General features: G+C 40.7%; 1 protein-coding gene across 8 annotated transcripts in view; it reads right to left on the minus strand.

Annotated features, from left to right (window-relative positions):
• The window catches only part of XYLB (xylulokinase), an 82,813-nt gene extending 76,115 nt beyond the window's left edge, over positions 1-6,698 (minus strand). For 2 of the 8 annotated variants that reach the window (XM_040548125.1, XM_040548130.1), the window contains exons 1-5: positions 6,544-6,698; positions 5,376-5,458; positions 4,395-4,464; positions 2,828-2,908; positions 1,262-1,348 (exon numbers count right to left, since the gene is read on the minus strand). In XM_040548125.1, coding sequence (XP_040404059.1) covers positions 1,262-1,348; positions 2,828-2,908; positions 4,395-4,464; positions 5,376-5,458; positions 6,544-6,588 — 366 coding nt within the window. In that variant the 5' untranslated portion in view covers positions 6,589-6,698. Of the gene's footprint in view, positions 1-1,261; positions 1,349-2,827; positions 2,909-4,394; positions 4,465-5,051; positions 5,089-5,375; positions 5,459-5,867; positions 6,119-6,543 lie in introns of those variants that run through there. The other 6 variants (XM_040548126.1, XM_040548123.1, XM_040548124.1 and 3 more) reach the window with 6 other exon arrangements.
• Between the last annotated feature and the right edge of the window lie 10,362 nt (positions 6,699-17,060).

Below are 17,060 nucleotides of genomic sequence, written 5' to 3' on the forward strand. Positions count from 1 at the left end.
CTGTTCAATATACAACTGTTGTTTCTGATCTTAGAATCACAGAACATCCTGAGTTGGGAGGGACCCACAAGGACCATCAAGTCCAACTCCTGGCTCCACACAGGACCACCCAAAAACCAGACCCTGTGTCTGAGAGCGTTGTCCAAAAGCTTCTTGAACTCCTGCAGCTCAGTGCCGTGCCCACTGCCCTGGGCAGCCTGTCCCAGTGCCCGACCACCTCTGGGTGCAGAACCTTTCCCTAACCCCCCAGCCTGACCCTCCCCTGTCCCAGCTCCACGCCATTCCCTCGGGTCCTGTCGCTGTCCCCAGAGAGCAGAGCTCAGCACCTGCCCCTCCGCTCCCCTCGTGAGGGAGCTGCAGGCCGCCATGAGGCCTCCCCTCGGCCTGCTCTGCTCTGGGCTGAACAAACCAAGGGACCTCAGCCGCTCCTCACAAGTCTAGCACTCCAGACTCTTCAACATCTTTGAAACCCTCCTTTGGACATTCTCTGATAGCTTTACGTCCTTCTTATATTGTGGCACACAAAACTGCACACAGTACTCAAAGTGAGGCCACACAGTGCAGAGTAGAGCGGGACAATCCCTTCCCTCCAGCAGCTAGCCATGCTGTGCCTGATGCACCCCAGGGTATGGCTGGATACAGATCTTGAAGTGAGGAAGGTCAGGGACTTTGAAAGGAAAGCTGTTTTCTCCCTACTTCTCTTTTCAAACAGAACTCTGTCAAGTCTATATTCAAAACATACCAAACAAACAAAAATAGTGTTGAGGTTCAACAATTTACTTGCTATGAGGTTCTATCCTCACAGCATTACACTTCCATTGTTTCAGAGGGAAATGTAAATTGATTTTTTTTTTAATATTTTCTAAAGAAATCTCAGGCATTACAAGGAAACTCAGGTGCAATAATATTCTTCATTGCAATTTTTTTGTTAATACAAATTAAAAAAAAAAAAACAATGCTTACAGGTTGTTTACAAAAATATTACATTTCCTAAAAGAACAAACAGGTTGTTACTCTGACATAAAAAGATTATGGAATGCCCACTGACACCTGTAAGCTTTTAAAGCAGTACACACTGTCGCTCAGGAGAACAGGAAATGTCAAAAGCCCTGGAGCTGAAGGAGTAACCTGTATATTTCCCTTCATGCTGCAGGGACATGCAACTCAGCTAAACATGAGGAAAGGTTGGCAATGAAAAAAGCAATGCCTAAATATCAGAAAAACTGTAGCTCTCCCTTCAGAGCTTTTTTATGCACATTACCTTTAGTAACTGATGTAAAGGCAGTTCAGGTGATGCATTCTTTAAAATCTGGATGCTTCCTTTCTTCCAATACACACTCCCGTGTTGCTGTAGGAATGTACAGAAACCGAAGTTGGAGATGGCCTGTCAGGCTACAAAGTTCATACCCTGATCTGAATTTCAAGCTCTAAGGGACAGAGAACTCTCTCCAAACTAGGAGAAAAAAAATGCACTTTTTCAAATCAAGTGTCCCATTAGAAGACACTTCAAGATTGAGCAAAGCATATACTGAAACAGAAAACACAGGAGTCAATACAATAATGACCTTGAATTATACCAACTACACCAATGAAACTAGATGTACACAAAGAAAACCAAGCCCATAGTTCTTGACCCACAGCTTCATCCAGATTGCTTCAACATCTCTCTTCTGGTTCTTCTGACAATTGAAACCTGTTTGCCCCTTCTGTTGGGGCAAAAACTGGCACATCAGTGCACCTCTGCTGTCTGATCTGCAGCACAGAAACAAGGTTCTTAACAGAGAAAAGGGAGAGAGACGATGTGTAGTTGGCAGGTGACAGCTAAGTGAAATCTGTTCTACCTGAAAGAATCTGAATATAGCACCAAGTTGATACCCCAACTTGTTGAATTAAGAGGAAAACAAAGGGAATGCTGGTAGTCTGGAAAAAAAACCTTCCTACCTTCACTTGAGTGAGTTGGGGTTGCCTGGCAGCCCCTAACTTCTGTTCCACTGAGGAATTCTTAACAGAGCCTTGATACAAACTATGACTTTCAGACATGTTGCTCAGACTTTCAACTGAAAGCAATGAAACATGGAGATTAAAGCAAAAATTTTGATTAATTAGCCCCAGATATATCAAGATGATTAACTAAACCTCATGCATCACAATCAGCTATCATTTCGGTGCTGTCCTTACCCTGAATATAATTTTTAAGTCTGTAAATGGAATAAAGGACTTCCTTATCTCACCACAGTACTAGGAGACTGGAGAACCGACCTAGTATCAGAATGGGTTTTATAAACCTCAAAAAATGTACTTAAAGGATAAGAAATGGCCAAGCAGCATATTTGTCCTCTTTGCATCAAAGACTATCATAATTTGTTTTCTTTTGTTCCTAGGCAGATCTCCATCCTAGCCAACAAAAACAGTGCTCAACAGGATTTTACTATGCCTTCAGCAATGTCAGCTAGTCACTGTTTTTCTACCCTATTTCCACTGCACCTGGATAAAGTGAAATTCAAAATGACGCCAGTCATTTCAGAATCTACACGTATAAAGAATTTAAGCAACAGGAGAACAACTAGTTATGCACTATACTGATCTAAACAATTACTATGTAAACCTCATCCTCCCCTCTTACTACCTGCTATAGATTGCTCTGAATGCTTCAGGTTTTAGGTTACCTTGAGTAACATGTGTCTTTTAATGGATGCTTACATAGAAGCTTTGATCTTACTTGATGTCTTTAAGGTCTTCTGCAATACAACCATTCAAAATTTATCAGTATACCTTGTACTATATTGAAGAAATACAGTAAGATGGATTTATTTCTTTAGAAACTAACCTGGCCAGCGCCAGACAAAGCTCTGACTTGAGCGAAGTTAAAGCCCGAAGATTTCATCTTTTCTAAAATCATATCCAGAGCCTACAAGAACAAACAAAATCAAGAATGACTGTAACGAGCTACCAAATTATGCATACTCACAATCCTTGGAATTAAAGAGTAAATTCATGTCATCACTGATAAGAGTTCATTGGCAGATAATGAAAAATTAGCTAATGACTATGGACTTTTCAAGAAGCTGCATAAATTAATTTACTAAGTAAGAGTCCATAAAAGAAAAGTTGAATCACACAAAGGAGGAAAAAAAAATCTTTAAACAAGCTCAATCACAAAGAATCATTCTTTGAAACCTAAACAAGCGGCAAGACTTAAAGAATTCCAATTCATTAAAAAACATCTATTAAGAGTGCCAGACACAAGACATGATTATCTTTGTCTGTTCTTACTTTTGGAAATCTATGAAATCTTTAATGGTGTGCACCCTGCACCCCATTCTACAAGATGCTAGGAATCCTCAATACTGCTGACCGTCGTGTCTGCTGAAAACTCAGAACCTCTTTAATTCAAGTGAATTTTTGCACTTTAAGCCCCTAGGTTACTTTTGTTCTTGCCACATTTTACTGGATTTTAAAACCAAAAAGTAATCTATCTTTATATAGTCCCATTCGGATCAGCATTTGCCAGACTTTCTTGACAAATGGACCACTGTAAGGCTTCAGAACTTCCCAAGAAACCATATTCCTTTATCATATGCCTATATCATCGTATTATTAAATTAATAAATACAGCTGTTCCTGTTTATTATGGTTCAAAAGACCAACTGCGAACAATTTACCAAATCTTTATGGATCATCAGACAGAACTACAGTGGAACACCAACTGGGGATTCCATGACCTTTTAGATGTCTTAACTATTCAAATCATGCTAGTAAAACAGATTGACGTAGCACCATGTGAGAGCAAGGGTTGCAGAATCTGCACAGAGGCAAAGAAGGCCTGCTTTTAAAACAGAAGAGAATGTTATCTGTATTTCAAAATAAACACCAGTCAAAGTGACTGGGAATTACTGAATAAATTGCTCTTTAAACACCTGTCATTTGAGAAATCAATTTGTTAGCAAAGCTTATTCTAAAAAGATAGTGCGAGTAACCTGGATGCTGCAAAAAAACAGAATTAAGCTAGGCAAAGCTACAGTGGTCCATTTTGCATATGAAACAGGAAGATGGAGGGGAAAAAAAGAAAAAAAAAGTGGCATTTTAAAAATAGGTGAAATCCAGGAAAGGATTTTTCATGCATATAATGCTATAAATAGCAGAGAGTGAAAAAAGAAACAAAGAAACAAAATATTATGCATAACCAAAGTGGAAGTTGTTTACATTAACACCTGCATCCCAAAGACATAGAATAGCACTTTAAAAAGCAGAAAATAAGCAAAAGGACTGCAATGATTTTAATGATGAGTTTCACTGTTGTTTGCAATACATATCCATTTCAATAAGAGCAAGGAAGAAGTTGAACCATACACTACAGATACTTCCAAAAGGCTGACAATAAAGCTTGTTCATACCTTGACCCACATTAGCACAGGAGAAGTGACTGTCAGCCTGTCACTGTGAACATAGGCTCCACCTTGAGTCCTACAGAAAAACGGTATTTTCTCTTGGTAAATTCAGTCACTTTTCCCCACCAAGCAAAGTTCTTTAAGTTTAGTAATAACCAAGGAGAGCTCGCAATGTGTTTTTTTTTGTTGTTAGGAGCAAAGATAAGATCAGTGTTTGAAACCTTAAAAACTAAAAGCCAGCTCCTAGGAAATGGCATTAGAGAAGTTTGACTCAATTGCAAAAAAAAAAATTGCAAGGAAGGGCTGTGGTCCTGAAGTAAGACCTGTGACAGACTCCAGTGCTGACGCTGCTCATTGGCTCCATGCAAGTCACGGTTATCTGTAAGTTTCCTAACTGTCACCATTAGTGGCTTGAATCTAGAAGATTAAATTCAATTTTTGCTGTTAAACCATCAAGTAGATAAATGTATTTTATTGGCACTTGTGACTATGATGGAAGAAATCTGGAAATCTGTAAATTCTAGTCTATAAATCGAGTTTATACATCTTAATGTGCCATTTGGAGCCACTGAATTTGTCTCCAAATGCCTTTCAGAAGTTTCCCTCATGCAATTTATTTCCTGTTATCACAACATTCCATCCTGACATAAAGGTGGTGCTTACTTCCGTGTCCCAAAAAGAAACAGCCACGTCCAAAAGTCTGAAGTTCCAAAAGAAAAAAATGTTGGTTAATTTACACCATGTTGGTTAATAATACTTCACGGTGGGAGGGTCTTTTTATTTTCTATTGGGAGTTCTTGCCATACTTACACACAAAGCAAGGCAAAAGGACATACTTCCATTGCCAAGTATGAAACACAAACACAGCATTAACTTTTTCCATGCCTCCACACTTATCAATAAGACCAAAGTAGGGAACAGCCCCTCATCCTAATCCCCAAAGTTTTACATTTTATTATCCAAGTAAAACATAAAAAAAAACCTTACTTAAATTCTGGAAGGTCTTTATCAAAATGAACATTATCCTCATAAATGACTCTCAGATGTTCATCAATTGCAATGACTTTCAGCTAGAAGAAATAAAACAGGATGTTAACAAAAACCGTTGAGAACAATAACTAGAGAGTACTGATAATTCATTTATAATAATTCAATTCTCATAGATGAAAAGGGAAGGAAGAAGTGGGGATCACACCAATCCATGCAACTAACTGTAAGTATGGACACAAATTTACACAAAACAAGTTACTATGTGAGTTTACGGCATTGACGTACACTTATCCAGCAACATGTGTATTTGCTTGCTACATTTTCTCCCTCCTTAATCACGCAAGAACAAGATGCTTTGCTAAAGATCACCAAACAAGTTATATAGTTCCCACTTTGCATCACAGTAACCAAGTTCTCCAAAGAGTACTGTATCTTAGGTTAAAGATGTCATGGGTTGTTGGTTCTATTTTCTTAAAAGCCTCATCTTACCAAGGAAACTAGCAGACATTCGGGATACCTTGAGGACCTTCCCTCCTGCCCAGAGTGTCTGAACTGCACTCTACCAGCCTGGCAAAGCTCAGAGGGCATTTCACAGCTTCATGCTTGGCTTCTGCAGCCTGTGCAGAGCTACATCCAAATCCCAATTCCATCGAGCCGAGCTTTCTTGCAAGCACTGACTAGAAGAGTACCACAAACTAGCTTTTCTCAAAGTCACCTGGCGCAGAAGAAAAGCATTAACAGCCTCAAAGAAAAGCAAGAACGTCGTTCACATCCTGCACGCTTTTTAACAAGGGACAGTGCAAACTGCTGCTAAAGGAACAGACTGAAAAAACCTACAAACAGCAAGTCAACTCAAAGGAGCTGTATTCAAATAATAAAACCATCCCCATTTGGGGGCGGGCTACTTCAATTTTAGCCATACTAATGTAGGGCCTCATTTATGCACTAGCACAACTCATTACCAAGCCGGTGCACGGAGCTAGCTTAAAAACGGCTCTGACCCACTGCAGCTTAATTGGCTTTCTGCTTGCGGTGCACCCCGTTCAGAAACACTTGATCAGCCTAACATGGGTAACCTCGATATGTCTTGTCAAGCTCACAAACTTCAGCACAGCTGTAACTAAGTGATTTATGCCCGAGGAGGGGAGGGAAGAGGCCGCGGTACCTGCTGCGTGCTGAAATCCCAGCCCAGGAAGCAGGGTGCGGCCATGTCGCGGCCGGCGGCGGGGAAGCCCTCACAGGGCCGGCTGCTCGGGGCCCTTCCCCCGGCTTCTCGGAGCCCTCCCCCGGCTTCTCAGGGCCCTTCCCCCGGAAAGGAGCCGCCGGCCCGGCCCCGCTGTGGTGCCGTGGGTGGGGAAGGGCCTGCGGGCGGGCGGGTTAAAGGAGCTGGGCGAGGAGGAGCAGCCCCCTCGTCCCTCTCCAGCGCGAAGGGGTTTGTGAGAGAGTTGCGGCTGGGGAAGAGGCTCTCCGGAGCTGATCCCATGGCAGCTCGCTCGGCTTTGCTCAGCTCCACGGCTCAGCTGAACGCCGGTGTTCAGCCGGCTGAACTGCCGGTGTCTGGAGGAGAAAACGCCGCAGCAGTCGCACAGCGATCGGCCTAATCTGAGGCACAACGAACAGGGCAAATCTACCCCACAGCCCGAAGCAATCCACTGAATTTTAATATATCATGTGTACGGGTCTTGGTGTAGTATCGCACCCTGGGTTTGTGTAAAAACACACAAAATTCTGCTTGGTTTTAGGATTTTGCATTTTCTCCTACAGCAACGTGACAGAGGCGTTGCCTAATCAAAGGAGGGCTTATCTAAGAAATACTCCCATTCTGCAGTCCAGGCTGTATCTCAGCAGAGCCTTAACGAGGTTTTGCATGCCCAGGATCCTAAACTGTTTTAAGAGTACAAATATTTAATATGAAATGCCCTTCAAGCTATAAAACATTACTACATTTTGTCATATACTGAACATTTTGAAGATTCTGTAAATATTCCCAATGATTTCTCAAAGGCCCAACTCCTTAAGCTTATGCTTCAAGGTTTCTAGTTATTATTGCAAAGAAAAACCTTTAAAAAAATAATATGGATTTAAATCTATAATGCAGCCACCATTCTAATATACTGACTTTTAAACAAATCCTACTCCATCACGTCACCTTTGAATACTCTGTGTTGACAGTGCCTGTATTAGAACTCCCAAAGACATGGAATCATAAAATCTTTAAATAAGAGTTTAATTTAAAGTTGTCTGGGAAACATTTATAGTGTGGGGATCCCTTCAAATGCATACAGTGGTGTTGTCCAACACTTTAGAGTTTAATCCTGCAAATATATCTAAATGGTTTGCAATCAGGAAATGTTCGAATGAGGAAAGCACTAACAGTCCACTTGAAAACAAAGGCATGTAGAATTGTCACCCAGTTTGTAGTTTGACTTCCTTAAATCAGATGGCTTCAGGTGTCTGGTATTGGTGGTTTTTCCCTGCCCCGAAGGAGTTCATGCTGGATGGACCTGTCCCGGACAAAGGTCTCATTTAAGCAAGAAGAGACGGTGAAGAAAATACAGTTTTTAAAATGTTACCAAGAACTGTTTCCTTAGTATAACTCCTACCAGAAGAGAAAGGATCAAGTAACACACCCAGGCTTTTCCATTAATGCAGAATGTGATGGGTGAGCCAGGGAGGAGAAGCTTGCTTTGCCCTTTAACTTACTGCATATTTCTGATAAATAAGTAACAGATATGGAATTTGAAGGCTTGAAGTGCTGCAGTTTTCAAAGTACAACTACTCGCAAAAAGTAAGAGAAATTAAAGTCGGTCCTGAAGAAAGCCATAAAAACAATAAGTGACTTCAGAAAGAGACAGCTGTGCAACTTTTGAAAAGATAATAGAAGGAGATGGTAGTTATGCAAAAGGAAACAATAGTTTATAAATACGTAAAGCAATCCTGTGGGGATGTAAGAATCCATTATATTATTCGGCAATGAGATCATTCAATGGACAGATTGCTGCACGAAATACTTCATTTTAAACAGCATGGAAGAGTTATGGGATTGGGATAACAATCCACGTGTTATCAGATCTCCTTAAACTGGAACAACAGTGCAAGTTTGGTAGAATCCACTCAAGGACAGAATGGGAAAGTTAATGTTACTTTTACTCCTTAGGTTTTTCTAAAGAAAATAGGGAAGTTTAGAGAATCGTTGTCTCATCCTGTCACTCTGTTGCACATCCTTCCATCAAGTCAAATTCTCTCAAATGTAGTAGTTTGTGTGCAGAAAATTTGCATTGCTGTTGTTCTTTCTGCATTAAAGCTCATGCTGACAGTTACTACCATAACCTCTAAAATTGTTTTTTGAAAGCAAACAAAGCTTAACTGTACAGTTACCAGTGAAGTTGCATTCACGTACCATTGATGTTTTAGCACTGACAAATCCAAAATTTCCAGAGGGGATGGACAGAATGCCATTTATAATTGAAATGTCACGATCACAGATTAACAGCTTGAGGCAAAGCACAGATTAATCACACAGGACACATAGAGCAGGGTAAAGGGAAAAGCGAGTTTCTTCCCCTTTTCCTATCAACCAGTTTCTGCAGTTACGCACAGACCTGACAGAGAAGCAATACCTTTATGCTCCGCTAGGCCATTGGATCTTTTAGTAAGCTATAACTGTTAAGCTAATTGATGTGTTTGTTTTTTTCTTCCTGACTGTCAAGTTAACTTCAACCCCATGCTCATTTCAATTCATTGCAAAACAAATTATTTTAACTGTATTGCATAATCCTACATATAAGGAATTTTCACTTTTTATTCTCACTTTGTTTCAAACTCTGCCTCTGATCCCAGTTTTACCCTGATATAAAAACTTAGATTTAACTGCACCCTTCAGCTTTGCACAGGTGTGCAGGTAACAAAGAAATCATACAAATTAGAGCAGTGAACTCTTTCAAAAACAGTGCCAGTCTAATTACCATGCTTTGATATCATCACATCATCTTAGATGTGCCAACAAACTAGGGAACAGCTAGACCAGACCTTTGTTTGATATAAGTTAGGATTACCATACTGACTGTAGTCCAGCTATCCTGATTTATGCAGGCCATTTAAAATACTTGTACCTTCCTACAAAGGTACGAGAAGTCCATGAACAGCTACAAAGAGACCGATCCTTCTGCTTCCAGCAGATCTGGGGCTTCTACCTAGCTATTTTATGTAGTAGGGCAGCCAAATATTCTCAAGTCCCAAACTGATAATCCACATTTGTACATCAACAGAGGTTGGCACAGCAGAAACAAGAAGACAGCTAAGAATCATTGCACAGCCATCAGTTATGCACATGCAATACGAAGGCAGCCCATGTTAGACCTGGCACTGTTAGGCCTGCTGGCACGGTTATCCTTTTCCCAGTAAGAATTCTCCTGGGTCTTTAATTAGCCTCAGAAACATTCAACATACTAAGCTGGGTCAGATAAATTCCTGTGTATTTGCCAAGTAATCTGACAGTCACATGCAATGCTGCTAATTAAGTGGGAGATGTTTACAACGTTAAGCTCCGCATAACACAACAATAAAACAACACCTAAACAAAAACCTCAGCATGAGCACTAGACCTACCTACTTGAAAGATATCTGAACAATAATAATTCTCTAAAGGTCATCCCTTTTCTGCTTAGCACCGCTGGTACTCTGTTATCACACAATCTCCAGCAATGTTCAACCAAGTACTGATAACGCAGCATACCACAGTACCATAAATTAAATACAAAGTTGCTGTTCTTTCTAATGAGATGGCTCTGTAGCATTTAAAATGTTTTCCTTTCTGTAAATATGCACTTTTTTTCTGGAAGTTACTTTTGCACTTGATTTTGTGGTAACCATTTTATTTGATCATACCTCCAAATGCTGTGGAGAGTCTCATTATTCACTCTAAGAATAAATACTTGATGTTTAAAACCAATGTATCTAGACAGCTGTTACCTACTTTAATTTTACTGATTGTCCTGTGAATGGGTGAAAATCTGTAAAACAAAGATCTAGCAAAAACCTTATGTACGAGTTCCAATAGAGGAAGCCCAAACCAGTTACTGAGACACAGTTGTTACATTGAGACTGAAAACATACCTTATTTAGGTGTAATCATTCCACAATCTTAACAGATAATTTAGTTCCTTATGTGCGTATTGACATGCACCTGGTGCCGCGTTCAGCTCTGGGCCCCCAGCACCAGAAGGACAGGGACCTGTTGGGGTGAGTCCAGAGGAGGCCACGAGGTTGCTCAGAGGCTGGAGCCCCTCTGCTGTGGAGCCAGGCTGAGGGAGTTGGGGTTGTTCAGCCTGGAGAGGAGAAGGCTCCGGGGAGACCTCACAGCGGCCTGCCAGGGCCTAAAGGGGGCTGCAGGAGAGCTGGGGAGGGACTCCTGGTCAGGGGGTGTAGATTCCCTGGGAGTGTTTAAGGAAAGGTTGGACATGGTACTTAAGGACATGGTTTAGTGGGTAATATTGGTAGTAGGGGGATCATTGGACCAGATTATCTTGGAGGTCTTTTCCAACCTTAATTATCCTATGATTCTATGATAGGATAGCGGTAACAGCTTTAAATTAAAAAAAAAAAAATGTAGGTTTAGATTAGAAATTAGGAGGAAATTCTTTACTGGGAGGGTGGTGAGGCCCTGGCCCAGGCTGCCCAGAGGCGCTGTGGCTGTCCCATCCCTGGCAGTGCCCAAGGCCAGGCTGGATGGGGCTGGGGGCAGCCTGGGCTGGTGGGAGGGGGCCCTGCCCATGGCAGGGGGTGGGATTAGATGGGCTTTAAGGACCCTTCCAACCCAAACCATTCTGTGATTCTATGCTATTCAAGCTCTTAGGCATTGGACTGCATTAACTAATTAAGGCGCTTTAATGAAGAGGAGCCTCTCATGAAGAATTGGCACAGGATTTCATATAACAGCACATGAATGTACAGGAACAAAAGATATAAGCAAAGAATTCAGATGATGGCTCAACTGCACAGTCTCAGTTATATTGTCAGTTTCATGTGTTTTGGTCAATTTGCAGCTTGTATTTAATCAAGTACATAAACTCCTCCAATTTCACTTCTACTGAAATCAACAGAAGATGTTGACTTCGGGAGGTACTGAATCAGGCACTGTGAAATTGTTTCTGGTTTTACATACTCCAGTTTTACAGATGTAATTTCATTGACTTCAGTTAGGTTACTAGTGATTATGAAGCACAGTACAAACTCCTCATGAGATCTCTGCATGGAAGTGAAGTGAAGAACGTTTCTGAATAGCAACTTATTTTTAGGACACTTTCCTCCCCTGTCTGTACAATTTCAAGTCCATATTCATTCTCACAATAGCAGTGGCACTTAACCATCCTCTTCAGAGAACTACCTTAACTAAGAGTCATTTGCAAGGCTTATTAAAACTTACACACCTGCAGATTTCCTTGAAGATGAATTCTTAAGTTGTTTGTGTCCTAAAGCTCAAAAGCAAGATGTTGTCATCCAGATAAAACTTTTCATTAACAAGAGATTAGCCAGTTCTTTTATGCTGCATTTGATTCTTATCAAACTCCACTTACAGATAAGTACATTTTATTGATTGAAAACAATCAAAGATCAATTCATTCCTACTCAAACAATGCCTTAAGTGGAAAATAATAAGGGCCAAGCCTCACACTATTCAGCATTACCCTGCAAGGATCAAAAAGCATTTTAAAATCAAAAATAAATCAAAATCACATAGTTTACAGGTGGAAAAAATTGAGGCAGAAAATTTACATAGCTTATCCAATTCTTTTTAGGCCCTACTTGAAATTAGAACTTCTCCCTGAGTTCCTCTATGGTTATGTCTGTTGCAGGAACAAATAAACACAGGTTGCTGTCACCTCACAGAGCTGTAGCCATCATAACTCTGTGGATAGGAATCACTGTTGAGAAGTAGCTGATACAGAAATGACATTTACATAGCAGTACCTCAAATGTGAACGCTGCTCATCAGTAACTCGAATTTAAGACATCTGCAGAATCAAGGAAACTTCAATTTCCAAAATCCTCTCAAGGTCTATTTATGATGTCAAAACAGACTGAACATAACCATTTTGTTCGTACTAATTTAAGAAAACCTAGAACTACGAAGGAAGGTAAACAGTGAAGGAAGATGTCAGGGTTCATTTGTTTAGAAAGTCTAAATCATAAATAACTTCGGTTTCTTCTTTGACTTGCCTCTGCACACTGTCACTTCTAAACGGGCATCTCAGAAGTGCTCAGTGGGCAAGGACAACAAAACTACAAAATGAACACCAAAACCTGTCCCTAAGTTTTGGATGCTGATTGTTCATACAGAGGGAGAAAGTCTAGTCCTAATGATGCAGGCAGCCAACAGAGTAAGTAGCCCTCTAACAGATCAAAGTTCAGCATTTTAATTTACTTTCCATAGCAGTTAACAATCTAAAGGAAAGTTGTTTAATCCTCAGCCCCAACAGAGTCAAGATGGAAGAAGAGGGGTTTTTAAATGCTGCTTATGCCAGACACAAAAACAGACAAACAAACAAACAAACAACAAAAAAAAAAAACAGCACATACGGGACATCTGCTGCATTTAACTCCTCACAACCAGCACAATTGAATTTGACTTAGGTGAACCCGGTGATTTCAGCGTGGCTGCATTTACCACCCACAAAAAGAAAACAAAGAACAAAACCCGCTGTGGTTCTGCAAAGGGTACTGCATAGCACCGAGTACAGATGAAAGCATACACCTAAATACACACACATTACGTAATTATATTTACCTAAAGTCCCCAAGAGATAACAGGGGAAAATAGAATCCTATCAAGGAAAGGTGAGGAAGGACTACCTAAGAACCGGGCTCACCAAACCTTCAGAGGGACTTGAGGACAGCTGGGCTGCTCTCCCTTTGATACGCTTGAACCCTTCATGTCTAAAAGCACATAAAAGGTCAGCAGATCAGATGAAACGTCTCAAAATCATTCTGAAAACTTGCATCATGGGCACCTTCATCCCATTAGCATGGACATACAGAGAACACCAAAAAAAGGTCTTGCATCATCAGAGAGTCCTGTGCTCAAACTACTTAACCAATCCCAGACTGTAGCATGCTTTAAAGTTATGCTTTCAAATAAGAGAAATACACGTCCTTATAAAAAAAAAAAATCATTAAAAAGTAAATAATTACTGTTGATTCTGATAATATTGTCTGGAGCACAAATAATAGCAGTCACCTTGTTTCTACCATTTTTTTGTTCCTAAATTTTCTAACAATAGTCAGTTTCTAACACTTACATACCATGTTTGAGTAAAAAAAAAAAAAAAAAGTATACAGAAAGTTACGGAAAGGGGATTATCATAGTAACTTTTTCCATCTCAGTGCCAGTTAAAATCTAGCTATTTGTATTCTAGCTTTACAACCTGCACAAACAGTGTAGGACATATGCCTGTAATTCTCCACATGAACAATCTGAATAATCATACATACCTCCAGTCCCAGGTGTGCAGGAAAATCCAGTGTTGCAGGAAGTGCATTCAGTCACAGTTAACTGTTAGGAGCATTTTTTAATTATCTTTAAATCAACAATTATTCCTATAAGATCCCCCAAACATTTTTTAATAAAAAATTAATTTACCACTCACAAATTAATTAGCCTGAGATAAAATTAGTTGCATCTTTTTAAATGAGATTTTGCAACCAAGGTCAAGGGCAGTAGCATCTACTTCAAGTTCTAAAAGCCATTGCTTTTGGATTATGAAGTACTCTCAAATTTATTTTGCCTCAAGGAAATGAAAAATTGCTTCCATTGTGTGATGGAAGAACAGACTTAAGAGAAAATATAGCACTTCAGACTTCAGTGGATAATCAAATTAAAATCACTCAGACGACGTTTTTGAGAGGAGTTTGTTCAATTAGAGACAGACAAGTTTGTGCAGAAACCTAATCATGGCAGTAAGTTTTCGAAACCTGTAGTACTGTTAGGAAATACATCTACCAGTGATAAGAAATGGCTCGACTGCTTCTATTCCTCAGCAACCTTCAAGCCAAATCTGGACCTCTAACATTTTAGGACTAAGGCAAGCCTGCAGCCATACCACTCCAATAGTGCCATCTGCTGCGTATTTTTAAAGCGTACAGGGGTCTGCAGATGCAAGTGTTTAAAGACTGAATGACTGATTTAAACCAGTGTCATGATTTCAATTTTGTGTGTGTATGTGACAAGATTTTTTTTTCTTTTCATTAGCAGCACTTAAACAGGCTAGGGGTACGAAGGAATTTGTTCCATTATGGCGTAAGAAGCCATGGGTAATCAGTTTGCAAGTTTATGTCAGTGGTGTAACAAGGATTAGTTACATCAACTCACCATACATCAAAAACACATCCCTATTTACTTTGTGAGCCTCTGCAAATTAGTCCTGCACCTCATTTTATGAATCATATCCTGGCTGCAACTTATTCACAAAACACACGCACGTATGTATGCACATACACACCTTGAGAGCAAGCAAAGTACGGACTCACAAATACAGACGTACACACGAGCATACCTCCTGAGACTGAATCAAGATGCCATGTTCACAAGCTTCCCCTGAAAAGAAAAAACTGCAACGTGTAAGGGATTGGCTCCGTAACACAAAACTTGTCCTATTCCTGGTTCCACTGATCTAACTATGCCACTTGGACTCATTCGCTTAATTTCACTGGGCTTCTGTTTTCTATTCCCTATTTATATTTTTGCTGTTTACCCATGCAACCTGGGAAGAGACCGCCCTGTATAATGCATTTGTGTAGCCAAGAGCGATGGCCCTTCCACAAGCCTGAGGTGCTGGTATAGTACAAATGATTAAAAATCATAATACTTTCTGATCAGATACAAACTCACACTTTACATGCTCTTCTAATGAGAAGTTAAATGTCTGTCTTTTAAGACAGAGCCTACATGTCACATCAAAGGATGTTACCGCAGTAATTCTGTCTGCAACACACACTCGGTTTGTACAAGTCACTTTCTTAGGAGGGCAGTGAGTCAAACACTGTGCCTGGAATTTTAAAAAGCTTGGGTAACTTTTATGACCATTAATAATGTTTGTATCGAGTACCAGCTCAAACTGTAACGGGGTTAATTAAATCTCCTGCCCCAATGTAAGGAACCAACTGCCTGAAGGTCCAAAGGGGGACTCCATGTGCCACCAAGTCAGAAGACTGAAAAAACAAGGTGACAGAGGTACTTTGTCAGGGTGTTTGTCACTGCTGAAGGCAGGATATCCACGCAGATATACCAGAGCCATGAAACATCAGAACATCTCTTAACACAACGCATGATTTTTCAAGGGTCAAGAGAGACAAGCTAACCTGAGGAGTATCCACAGTGTTTGACAAAGTATTGTGCTTACTTTTGTTTCCCTGGCAAGGTGTTGTGGTTTTAACCCGGCCGGCAGCTAAACACCACACAGCTGTTCGCTCACCCTCCCCCCTCACTCTCTAGGATGGGGGAGAGAAACGAGAAAAACTGAGGCCCGTGGGTTGAGATAGAGACAGTTTATTAGGACAGAAAATATAATAATAATAATAATAATATGTGCAAAACAAGTGATGCACAATGCAATTGCTCACCACCCGTTGACCGATGCCCAGCCTATCCCCGAGCAGCCGCCCCCCCCCCCCCCACCCCGGCTAGCCACCCCTATATATTGTTCAGCATGACATCAGATGGTATGAAATACCCCTTTGGCCAGTTTGGGCCAGCTGTCCTGGGTCTGTCCCCTCCCAGCTCCTGCTGCACCCCTAGCCTGCTCGCTGGCAGGACAGAGCGAGAAGCTGGAGAGTCCTTGGCTTGGTGTAAGCACTGCTCTGCAACAATTAAAACATCAGCATGTTATCAGCGCTCTTCTCATCCTAATCCAAAACATAGCACCCTACCAGCTACTAGGAGGAAAATTAACTCTGTCCTAGCTAAAACCAGGACACAAGGGTAGAACAAGACTGCAGCTGAGGTAGGGAACGTGATTCGCAAGACACAAGCCCTTTGGGAAGGCAGAAGCAATTAATAAGTGAATTAAAGCAGATTTACACATGAGTGTGTTGAGCCGTACCAGAACTCTACGCACATAACTCTGCAGCCAGAGCTTTGTCACCTGTAAACACACAACTTCCAGACAGGTTCCTCAGATCTGTAGATTTCGAGCCCGATTCAGTCAATCATTTATAATGCAAACGAGAGCATAATTTCTGCCAGTAACTGGAAAAATACGGCACACAGGCATTCCTTCCACACACTGCCCTTTCACACTGTTTTTGTGTAATGTTTCTCATTGCAAGGAACCTAGCAGCTGAACAATTATATTGACACTGCTGTTTAACAGCATTATTTTCTCCCATGCGACTCTCTTGGACTCTTGTAACAGCACCAAGTGGACCTATTTCAGGGACAGAAACTTACAGCTGATACTTCAGACAGTCTCAAACTTTAACTGACCTGATCAAAAGCCATGCACTTTTTTAATATAATTATTAGATAACACTGTAACATGTAAGAATTTTTAAAATGTGGCTTACCATGTGTTTGAAGAGTTTATTCAGCTCTCAGTAAAGAAATTATTATTTCTGCAGCTTATTTCATTTTATAGAAATGCAGAAAAACTGAATGAGTGCAAGGGAAGCATTCCTATCTCTGGCTTC

The sequence above is a fragment of the Cygnus olor genome, chromosome 2, assembly GCF_009769625.2.
Source record: "Cygnus olor isolate bCygOlo1 chromosome 2, bCygOlo1.pri.v2, whole genome shotgun sequence".
In the NCBI taxonomy this organism is placed as follows: domain Eukaryota; kingdom Metazoa; phylum Chordata; class Aves; order Anseriformes; family Anatidae; genus Cygnus; species Cygnus olor.